We start from the raw sequence: 12,265 nt of genomic DNA, 5'->3' as shown, positions 1-12,265 counted from the left end.
AGAGTAGCAATCAAATCTGTTAGCACTATTGCAGTGAAAGGCTGGCTAATCAGCTCTCAAATAGGTTGCTTTGCTGCTGCTTGCCTACCTCTGCTGCAATCCTGTGCATATTTGCCTGGGAGTAAGCCCCACTGAAAACAATTGGGACATAACTTCTGAGTAGATATGTATAGGATTGCATTGTTAGACCTTCTTACAATTTGCATTAACATAGCTCTTGCCTAATGCTCTCAGGTCCTCAAAGCCCACATGCTTTGGTGTTAGGAAGAAAAAGATTCCTGAGCAAAGTACTTTGAGAGATGCAGTGCAAGTCCCCTGTTCTTTCATTTTCCAATAAAGAGAGAAAAGGAAAACTAATATTCAGCAATGGCTATTACTGGGGTGAATTAATGTCTTCAAATAATGTTAAGCTTGGAGAATGTTGCACAAGTAACAGAAGAATTTGGATAAATTTAATTGGCACTAAAATAATAGCTAAGATCCCAGGCAAAATGAAAGTTAAGGATCTTAGCAATGACCAGCCTATTTAATTTTTGTGACATTAGTTTAAATTGGAGAAGCACCACCTGCTTTGAAAATACAGCTCTAAGTGATTTTAGATATTGGTCTAAAATACATAACTGCTTTTAGATATTGGTCAGTGAAAATCTTGTGCTTGCTTGTACTTAATAATGTTCCCTTTCCTATTTGTTGAACTCAGACCATGCATAGTTGGGTAGGTGAGGATATGCCAGCTAGATCAACAGCAGCCTCATCAGGTCCTGGTGAAGGAAACTTGGAAGAGAAGTGTAAACAGGTAGACTAAAAGTAGCATACACTAATCATAAGATGTTACCCCCTGTTTGCAGTCTAGAGTTCTAATCTAGTCTAGATCTGTGGAGAGAAATGGACTGGGGGCCTGAAAAAATGCAGTGGTGACTGTGTGTGTTTAATAACTTAATGTATGTTTCTTTTTGCCCTAGAGTTTGAATTAGAGTAAATGAGATCATTACTGTCTAAAATAGAGTTTGCAAGTAGTTGCAGTGCCTGGTGGGTTCACATCTCAAAGCTGGGTGGAAAAGATCACAAACCAGAGTTGGGATGTGCCTCTTTTTCCCGGCACATGCAGAATGCAAGCCCTTCGGATGTTAGCTAAACACAGCTCCTCCCTGTTATAGGAGGCAAAGGACGTTTGACTATACAGAAAGACAACTTGGGTTGTACCAAAGCCCTTACATTCTTTTTCTCTGGCATTCGAGGAATGGCATGTGCAGTCAGTTCCTTTGTTTGAGAGAATTTTGGATTCAGAAATATGTCAGTGGAATATTCCTGAGGGAAATAAACTTGTAATAGAAACTAGCATGGTCTGTTTCAGAACCACCAAGACAGCTGAGAAAGAATAAAGGAGTAGTGGCTGCACTGTGGCCCAAATTGCCTGATTTAGGAACAGAAGGATTGCGCACTTAAGAAATGGATTGGGATGCTTTGAATCTGCTCTTTTTGCCTGGTTGCACTCCTGACTTGCACATAGGTTTCCCTAACTAAACTAAAATTCGTATACTTGGATCTGCATGGTTTTTCTGAGTGATCATAAAGTTTGGCATGATTTCCTGCTTTTATTTTATTCACCATGTTAACTATTCTTTTCTTGAACCTTTGGTTTGTAATAATATTTTCAGTTTAGAGATAGTTCTCTTGATGAATGTTCTGTAGAGCAGGATGGACAGGAAGTCCCCTCCCCCTTTCTGGGTATTTCACAGACAAATTCCCTACCCACCTGGAAGATGCTCTGGTTAGAGGAAGGGAGGAGCCAATTAGGATTTTGTATCCCGCAGAAATAATTGTCTCCTTCTTCTAACACTTTGCTTTTCATAGACAGCGCTTAAGTAGAAAAAAGCATAGTGGCCAAACAAATTTGAGGTTGGGGTTTGAATTGCCCCCACCAGGCCCTCTGCAGGCCAGGTGACATCAGCTGGCATGGCCACACTCGCTGAAGTCATCACCTTGACCATTTTGCTTTTCCCAGTGCTGAGAGAGGCGTGGATTTCCATGCCTCTCTCAGCACAGAGAAAGGGACTTGGATAGCACTAGGAAGAGCTTAGTGCAGTGCATATTGTCCCCACAGGGGCACTGTGCAAAAAGACTTGGACAGCATTAGGAAGAGCGACTGTTCCTCCTAGCACCAACCAAGTCTCCAGCTTCTCAGAGAGCATGTTGTCCCCAATACGGATGGCATGCACGTGCAGTAGGACTCGGCTGGCTCTGTGAAGTGTGGACCCTCCTCCCAGCATTGGCCACTTGCTGCCAACAGCCCAATTGGGAGGGGGAGTGTGCACAGAGGAATCCCAGATCAGAGATAACAGCAGCGATTCCTCCAGGGAGTATTTGTCCAGGAGTCTTCATGGGTTGAATGTGGAACATCTGTGGGATGGAAATTCCTAATCCTTATTTTAAAGACTGAATCTTAGCACACATTCACATAGCCAATTCAACCCATGGCAAGTCACCCCCAGGACTGGCTTCATGCCATATGTAAACAAGACACGAGATAGCAGTTGGATGATGAAGTTGACTGTGGATTTCTTTTTCCAGAGCAAACTTTAGCACCTGCTTACAAGGCTGCCATCTTATCCAATTTTACAAAATACATCAGCTTTCACTGGGCAAATGTTTCCCAACTGAAAGTTGGCTTATGGCTTATGACTTATGACTTATGGCTTATGGCTTATGACTTATGGCTTATGGCTTATGACTTATGGCTTATGACTTATGGCTCGAGAAGTCACAGTAGTCAAAATGTGCAGTTAGTATGTTGAAACAATGGAAGAGTTTGAAGCCACAGTGCTATGCACCCTTACTAAGGACTTAGTCCCATTTAGCTCAGTTGGACTTCCTTCTGAGTAAATGTGCTTAGATTGCACAACATGGAAATATATGATGGGTCTATAAAAACAGGGGAGATGAGTTACTTGGACTTCATGAATAAAATGCTGGATAAAATGGTTGATGGACCAGCAGACCCATTGGAGTATGGAATACAGGAAGCAGATCTAGAGTTCAGCTTCTTAAAAGCCTAAAATGGGTTTGCAGTGATCAGTAAATTTTTGAATTGGGTAACACATTATATTTATAATGACATTTATATATTGCTGAATAATAAAATCCCTCAGCAGTTCATAATAAATATTAAAATACATTTAAATACAATATTAAAAACACCAAATTAAAGCACAAAATTGAGACAACTACAGTAAAAACAATTCAAGAAGTAGCAAAATGGAGTGGCATGATTAATTTATTTATAGCCCAGGGAAAGCCTGGGTGAAAAGGTGTGTTTTCAGGAGGCGTTTAAATGATGTTACATTTTTTGCCTCCCAAACTGCACGAGGGAGGGTTTTCCAGAGGGTGGATGCCACTACAGAGAAAGCCCGCCATCGGGTTCTTCATGGCAACATTCCATTCATTTTGGAAGGCCTCCTCTGATGATCTTAAATGTTGCCTGGGTATATATAAGGGAAGGCAGTCTGCTAGGTATCCTGGTCCCAAGTTGTTTGGACTTCTCCTAGGAAATAATACATAATTTCATACATAACTGTGTAATACACATTCTTTTGATAAACTCTTCGGTCTTGTATTTATCGCAAGGTCCTTCCTCTTTAACATTTGGCCATGTGGCAGTCAGAATGATGATCTGATCCAGCAAGGCGGTTTTTATGTTCTTAAGCTGTAAGGCTCTACAGCTACAACAAGAGGCAGTTGGGAGTGCTTTGTGTATCTTTGACTGCAATCTTTGCAATGCATCAGTGGATTGATCTCAGCGGTGCTTCACTGTTGCATATATAGAATGTGTGATATGGTTACGGATGCAGTTCACATCTGACTGAAGCCTCTGGTAAACCATTCTCTGCATTAATGGATCTAAATTGCAACCTGAGTTATTACTGGTAAGGCTCTCCCCAATATTATGCAACTGGATTTTTTTAAATGGCCCTGATACTGACTTGCTTTTTTTTCCCCTAGGCAGCACAAATAGTCCTGATTTCTCTGTTTGAACTGAACACTCCTGAGTTTACCATGTTACTTGGTGCCTTGCCAAAAACATTTCAGGATGGTGCTACCAGGCTACTACACAACCACCTCAAGAACTCCAGTAACACTAGCGTGGTGAGACAGTTGTGCAGCTTTTCCCTAAAAACCAACTGCAGGCATTAATTTCTCTGTTGTTGATCTGTGCAGACCTATGTCAGCCTAAAAATATGCTGTCTTGGCTTTATAGTACAAACATTACCTTTTGACAAAGTAGGTGCCATTATTATATATGTACATAAATTGCCTGTCCCTTTTCAGTTGTACGTAAGGCACCTGTACCTTTTCAGTTGTGTGCTTTTATAAGACACTTGGCATTGCCTAGGGCAGCCTTCCCCAACCTGCTATCTTTCAGATGTTTTGGGCTTCAACTCCCATCATTCCCAGCCAGCAAGGCTAATGGTCAGGAATACTGGTAGTTGTACTGCAACACATCTGGAGAGCACCAGGATGGGGAAGGCTGGCCTAGAGCTTTGAAAGTAAGACTACTATAAAACAGAGATGCCGGTGCTCACTAATGCTCAGACCTGGATATGAGTTTTAGGGGTTCATAATGGTCCCCTCAAGGAAGGGGTGAGAATCAGGAGCAGAATTCTTCTCTGGCTCAGGTTAACATCCAAGCCAGAGGCAAATTCCAAAATTACCCCCACCTTCCACCACTTAAACACCCTCTTCCATTTAAACCCAGGTACATGGGTCCAGCCACAAGGACAGGGAAGGAGGGAGATCTCATCCTCCCCTGCCCTCTACCTCAGCATCCTGGTGTGCTGCATAACAGTTTTCTAGGACAAAAGGCCATGGTGGCCTTTGAGATAGGTAGTTTTCTCAAGGGTGACTGACATTGCAACAGCCCTTGTGCGTGCTACATTCCCAAGGGCCACTGCGCTCTTTCATCCTGGTATACTACCAGGATGAAATAGCAGGGTGGTGTTCTCTCCAGTTCCAGCACACCAGGCGCTGGAGAGAGGAGGAACGGGGGGACCTCCCTCCTTCCCGCTCCTTGTGGCTGGACCAGAGTGCCTGTGCTGTTCCTGCCAGACAATAAGGTGAGTTTAAAGGGAAGAGGATTGGGGGAGGCTAAGTGTGAGTTAGGGGTGGTGATTTACAACTTCCGAAGTCTAATTGTCTCATAAATTAAGTCTAACTTACTGGGAGTTTTGTTTTTTTTAAGTAGCTTGGCTTATTTTCTTTAGAATATTTGTTGTTGTTGTTTCTGAGCTGCTTCAACACAAGTCTAGAAGTTACCAATTCTGCTGTAAAGCTCAAAAATCACTGAAGTCATTGATATAACTCTTAGGCAAATTAATGTTTGTACTTAAGAGATAAGCTACTAATAGAAATTGATTCTACTTCAGTCACACAATATATGAATTAGCACAAAATTGTTCCATACACTGTTTTCTCTTCTTCCTGTGACATATTATTTGCTCCCTTCTCCTTCTCTTCTTGCATCTGTACTAGGGTTCCCCTAGCAATACTGTTGGTCGAACTCCTTCACGTCACCCTAGCAGCAGAACCAGCCCCTTAACTTCACCTACCAACTGTTCTCATGGAGGACTGTCTCCAAGGTAATATTGTAGCTTCATTAAAAGGTTGACATAAATATGAAAGGCTTTCTGCATAAAACATGCTTGGCTAGAATGTGTCTCTTCAAGGACTGCAATATAGGCAAGTATATAACACATTTGCTCAGCTCTAAAAGTAGTGCAGGAAATGAAGCTCATCTGTGCCTTATTAAAATCCTATATTGTCCTTTAATGGCACCTTTTGCACAGAACACTAAATGTTTATTTTGAAGATTGTCTAAAAGACAGGGCTGCATCTGCATTTTTGAAATGCAGACACGTCATACATATGTGCACAAACAAACATGCATATGAGTGTTTAATGTATAAAATGTATAAAACAATCATTGAAATGGGATTGGTTGATACGTTTCCTCTACATTGCTGCACAATTTAATTTTAATTGGATATTGAAAGGTGTCTCTCCAGGGAAGTCTAGAAAAGGAGAGTTTGGGAGTACGTTGTCAATAAACTGGAGAGTGATTGTAGTATTTTTGGTTTGTTGGTTTGTTTGTTTTTTGTTTGTATTGTGTTAAAAATGAACAAGAGAACCAAGGAAGATAGGTTGCTGCCTGAAACAATCACATGACAGAAGGGTAGGTTAGAATATACAAAAAATGTTACAGTGCTTCAAGTAGGAGATGCGTCTGAGTGTGTTAACTGTACATTGTAACAGAGAACATTCTGAAAGGAGGGTGACAGAAGAATTTGAGATGATAGAATTTTTCGCATGTGGTGCTATACACATGTGTCCTGATCCAGTGCCATATCCTTCAGAATGGGTGGTATGATAGCTATATGCCTATTCCCTGGCTTTGAGGCTTGTTTTTTGTTTTTGTTTTACAACCAGAGAGATGTGCACTGTAGCACAGCAGAGGGAGATAGCAAGCAGCCACAAAACAACTGGGTTGGGCTTACTGGTGATGATAAGTATGTATGGAGCAAAATCTAGTGATAATTCTTTTATCTATATAGTTTAAAAATACACATCAAAACAATAAGAGAAAATACACTGCTATTATGCTGTAAAGAAATATACATCGAACCAATAGGAGTGAATACAATGTGGCTGTGCTGTATAAGCCTAACCATACCAAAAATATCCAATACCAATGTGTTTCAACATACAGTCTTCCTCAGCAGTCTAGTACAAAGGACATGGTGTAGTGTATAAAAGGTATGCCAAAAACTAAGCAAACTTGTGTATACAAGCACATTGTATATAGCACATTGCTCACAATTACCAGCATAGGACATGACAGTATTTAAACCTGTGAACATACAAACAATATTATGTTTAAAAATATTTTAATTATGATTAAAAAACTGCTACTTGAAGATACATTAAAATATACAGAATTTTTCTAAAGTTAAAACTCAGCCGATTTATAAGTCTTGCCAAACCTTCCTCTAGTACATGTACCAAGAAAGGGGTATTACATGTTGTGGTAGTGAAAAAACTTCAAGGGGGCCAAAGGCTCCACTATAAGCAACTATTTTTGAAGATGGCAAGGGACTGCAGTGGTTCTAAAAGTAAATATATGAAAATAAATACATGCCAATTTAAAAGATCAATAAAATATGAAGTTATACATGTATAAAACCACATACTGACATACAAACAGTTAACCAATAAGAGTCACTCTAAAAGCTGCCTGAACAGGAGCCTTCAAGCTTTCCACACTAAGTTCTTAAAATAACAAAGGCACAGATGTAGCGGACAGAGCCTGATAAAGTCATAAGAAGTTCCTTAAAGGGCAGCCATCCAAAACTAACTGATAACAGTAAATTATTTAAAAACATCACTAGTATAACAGCAAATCAAGCACACTGTGGCCAAACATTAAAAACATACACAAAGCACTGTTGTTACTGGTCAATCTTAATGCATGACCATCCAGTTCATCTCTTCATTGAAGCCAGCTGGTGATTTGGTCTTTAAAGCAAAAATCCGGAACAGTTCCTGGTGCAGAATTTTGTGGTGCAGCTGTTGTCCTTAAGCTCTGACTTTGTTCAAACAACAGAACTTCAAATCATTGAGGTTATGTTCACAGTCCAGGAGGTGTTGAACAAGGGGGGCTTGAGCTTCTGATTTGTTGTTTTCAGAACTTAACAAGAGCTCCAAGCCTCCACAGGCTGAAGTATCCTATGCTGGTGATTGTGAGCAATGTGTGATATACAATGTGCTTGTATACATATCTTTGTTTACTTTTTGGCATACCTTTTATACACTACACCATGTCCTTTGTACTAGACCACTGAGGAAGACTGTATGTTGAAATGCATTTGGTTTATTTGGTATTGGTTATTTTGGGGATGGTTAGGCTTATACAGCACAACTGCATTGTATTCTCTCTTATTGTTTTGATGTATATTTTTAAACTATACAGATAAAAAAAATTATCATTAGATTTTGCTCCATACATATTTATCATCACCAGTAAGCACAACTCAGTTGTTTTGTGGCTATATTTTTTAAGGTTGGGGCATATTTCCTGTTTTGTGTGTAGAGACAGCAAGCAGCCTTAAAAAGATTTATTTGAAAAGGTCTGTGAAAATGTTAAGGACTTTGCAGGTGGAAGGTAGACCAGACTAATGCTCCTATCCTGGAGTGATACGGTGGGGAAGTGCACACTCCTCCGTAAAGCTTTAGAGGATAACAATAAAATATAACACTTGCTGTTGTTTTTTAAAGAAATCCAGTAGCGTGAGTAGCAGGGAAGGAGGGAGGTGCAGTATGATCATGAGCAGTGGCCTGTGCATCTGCCAGTAGGCACCTGTGACACTTGCACAGCCACACTCCACAAAGCACGCACGATTGGAATCTGATAGCGGCACTGAAAAATGACAGTTTTTCAGCAACAAAATATCACAGTTTGAGAAATGGGGGGAATATGATTTTCCTACAACAGAGGTGCTACCTTGAGGATTGATATTTGGATCCTTCAGAACCACTGAGGAATCACTGCACAAATATTATGCTTTCTAGTACACTTTGGAATGGCCCCTATTCAAACAGTACCCAGTTTGGTATTGAGCAGCTTGAGGAGCATGATAAGCCACATATTTCAAGGATTTTAGCAAAAGAGGCCAGTGGGAAATTATATTCGGAAAAGTAAAGGGCAAGACTGTGTATATTTCATGTTACTTTTGGAGGAGGTACTGTAGCTCAGTGGTAGAGCACATGGGCAGGTTCAATTCCTGGCATCTCCAGTAGGGCTTGGAAAGAGACTCGTCTGAGACCCTGGGGAGTCACTGCCAGTCAGTGTAAACGATACTGTTCACAGAACAGTAATTCTCTGTGAACATAATCCAAATTTAGGAACAATTGAAGTTTAAAACGTGGGGGTGGGGAGTGACAGGTCACACTGGGGCCTGAAATAGCAAATTTTGTACATGCACGATGTTTTTCATTTACACCTGCAGTCTGAATAAAGTGTTTTCACTCTCCATCTCCTTTGACACACTTACAGAAAAGCGTAAATATCCATGGTGCACATTTTAAGCAATACATAGACGCTGAAGGAAGTCTTGCATTGCTAGAAGTTAGTAACATGGATATTGTTGATCTTCCCATTGTGAAATGGTTTGGCCATCCCGTTTTGATCCATTAGGACTTGCTCTTTGTATTTGAACACTCCCATGGGATATTGATGGCATTGATCGCATCCTTGTGACATAAACATTTAAGAAATTGCTATCTGTTGATTCCACCCCGTAACATACCGTTTTGTGTCAAGTTGCCTGCAACGTTCTCTGCTGATCCCTTTGCTGTTCTCTCAACTCAACCCATGCAAAACTCCCTCAACCCATTGGGAGCTGTTGACTCAAGTCTTCATTTGCAGCTGAGTAAAGTGGTCTTTTGATAACGAGATGCAAAAATGTTGAACCCTGTGAATCAAGCACCTTAATAAGCCTGCTACTGTAAGCACCTCTTGGGATTTGATCAATATAAATAAGTTCAACATAGTGTTTGTCTGTGTCATTTATTATATACACCTTTGACTTCATGGTTGTAAACGTTTGTTCTCACATAACAGTGTGCGTCCATGTCCGTGTGTGTGTGTGTGTCCATGCACACATATGTATACACATACAAACATACATACACATACAAACACACACGGACATGGACACACACATTGCAGTACAACCATGTAAGCATATTTATGTAGAACCCCAGCTCAAGTATAGGATGTTTCCACATAAAACAGTCAATCATGATCTTGTCTGATCTTGGAAGCTAAGCAGGGTCAGCCCTGGTTAGTACTTAGATGGGAGGCTGCCTGGGAATCAGGCTTCCTACACTGAGCAGGGGGTTGGACTCGATGGTCTTGTAGGCCCCTTCCAACCCTGTGGTTCTATGATTCTATGATATGCATGTTTCCTCAGAAGTAAATCCCATTGAGTTTAATGGGGTATACGCCTAGGTGTGTGCATATAGGATTGCAGCCTGAAAGTGCCTTTTAACAGTGTGACTTACTCATAGGTAAATGTGTATAAGATTGCAGACAACATATCCCTTGCAGTACTTTTAATGTAGGGCTTCAATAGGGTTAGTGTGGGTGTTAACACTTTTGCTTTACAGATGTGAGAAATTTAAAAAGTACTTTTAATTTTATATATAAATGTCCTCATATAGGTAGGTGTCCAAAAGCCTAACATTGTTTAGTTCTTTGTGGTCTCTGTGTATCACACATATGGGCTCTGCTCCTGCGTGGAGCCTCATTCAGGAACATTGTATAGCTGAGGAATTTTTGGTGGGAACCCTCCCCCACCATCCCAGTGTGCATGTCTCTAGCAGGTTTCAGCCACTTAGGGAACTTTCTCCAGAGTTTGTTTTCCTTTAGGAAATAATTTAGTTTTCAGATTCTTTCAATAGCTTCTCAGTTGACTGTATCTGTGGAGTTATCTAGTCAGGTGTACATCACACACCATGTTCTGTTGAAATATTTGAAATGCTATCATTGATCTAGTAACCCTAAATTCTTCTTGCCACTTTAAATTTTGTAATGTCTTTTATTCTTGGGAAATCTAGTCAGTCTTGTTTTCAATATTGGGTGAGGCTTTCACAGGTTCAAAGCTTAGCAATTCCTCTTACATAAATGTAGGCTAATAATATTAAGTAATATACATTCTTGCATTAGGTCTAACATCTGGTTTTCTAGTGGCCCAACAAAGGAACTTTAAAAATAAATGAAGTGTGTGTGTATACACATACACAGGACACAGACACACACAATGCATACACACACACGCATGCATGCATACACAAACACATGCCTGTTTCTTTTGTTGTTTTTTTCTTAACCATTTATGGCCCACAAATATAAGCATGTTTTGTGTTAAATTCTAAACAGGCTTCTTGTTGCTCCCAAGTTCTACATTTTTATTGGAAGCTAATACCCCTTTGTTAACATTTCTGGTTTTCACCAACTGCTTTTTATTTCTTATACTTCCATTAAACCATCTTTTGCTGCTTTCCTAGTCCCACACTGAAATGCCCACCGTATTTGTTAATTGCTTTACTGTTTGCTTAGTTCTGGCTTTTTGTGTGTGCCTTTTTTCTTGTTAATTTTTTGTTGCTGCTCTTCTTGAGTAAAACAAAAAGCGAACAAATGCTGTAACAGCCTTATTTAGAAAACTCACTTAAGAATAGATCCTTGAAAACTGTTGAATGAATGAAATGTAGTAGTGAGATGAATGTCTTGCATTGTAGTTGAAATGCTTTTGGAGTTTTAAACTGACATTTCCTGAGAACTTTCTGACAAATGGCAGAATGTTTTCTTATCACTTGTGTTTTGGATTATAAAGTTGAATGGTTATAATGTGATAGGATAGGTGTGTTGGTTACATTTTGCCCTTTAAAAGTTGAGGTTGCATGTTTTGGGATGATCACCTCACAGGTAGGTGAGATTTGAATTTGTGGCATTTACTATCCTTTGTTTTCCTTTTTTGGTGAAGGAGTATTTTGCAAACATGCCTACTATTTCTCTCTCTCTCTCTGTCTCTCTCTCTCTCTGTTTTTATTTGGAGTGATTTTCCTGACAGCGCTGCTCAAAGAGACACTGCTGTGACATACACTAGAACTATTTCTGACTTCCCATTTCCAGTCTTGCAGCATTTTTCATTTATTTATACACCAATGTGATCTTTGCCTATATAACATACTTAAAAGTCAATAGAAATGAAGTGACAAACTGAATACTCCAGAAACTCCAGAAATAAAATCTGTCGTGGGGTGGGAGGCTCGTCCAGTGGGGCTACCGTAGCAGTAATGGCAGGTCCCAATCCAGTCTTCCCCAACCTGATAGATTTCTATGACCATTAACAAATGACTGAGCTAACATGTTAGTGTTAACCGCAAACCACTGCTAACCATGGTTGCATGTGTTGGTTTAGAACTAACCATGGTTTACAGTTAACATCAATAAAGATCCTGCACTGTGGTTAAGTTTGGAAATGGAAAGGAGGGGAAAATCAAGAAGGAAAAAGAGGGAGGAGGAAGGAGGAAATTGTAAACTCATGGGGCCTCTCCAGGCTCCCAACCCTGTTGAGAACTGGAATGCTACATCTCTTCTGCCTTTCTTTTTATATATAATTATCTTTATTTGAAGTTTTCAGCAGAAAGATAA

General features: G+C 40.1%; 1 protein-coding gene across 3 annotated transcripts in view; it reads left to right on the top strand.

Moving 5' to 3' along the window:
- Positions 1-12,265, top strand: part of CLASP1 (cytoplasmic linker associated protein 1) — a 269,767-nt gene that overhangs the window by 219,687 nt on the left and 37,815 nt on the right. For all 3 annotated transcript variants that reach the window (XM_084807323.1, XM_084807315.1, XM_084807309.1), the window contains 3 exons: positions 701-796; positions 4,000-4,143; positions 5,527-5,633. In XM_084807323.1, coding sequence (XP_084663449.1) covers positions 701-796; positions 4,000-4,143; positions 5,527-5,633 — 347 coding nt within the window. The remainder of the gene's footprint in view (positions 1-700; positions 797-3,999; positions 4,144-5,526; positions 5,634-12,265) is intronic.

The sequence above is a fragment of the Heloderma suspectum genome, chromosome 1, assembly GCF_057233095.1.
Source record: "Heloderma suspectum isolate Gila_16-S chromosome 1, 16-S_ref, whole genome shotgun sequence".
Lineage (NCBI taxonomy): Eukaryota > Metazoa > Chordata > Lepidosauria > Squamata > Helodermatidae > Heloderma > Heloderma suspectum.
This window is presented reverse-complemented; position numbering and strand designations above follow the sequence as displayed.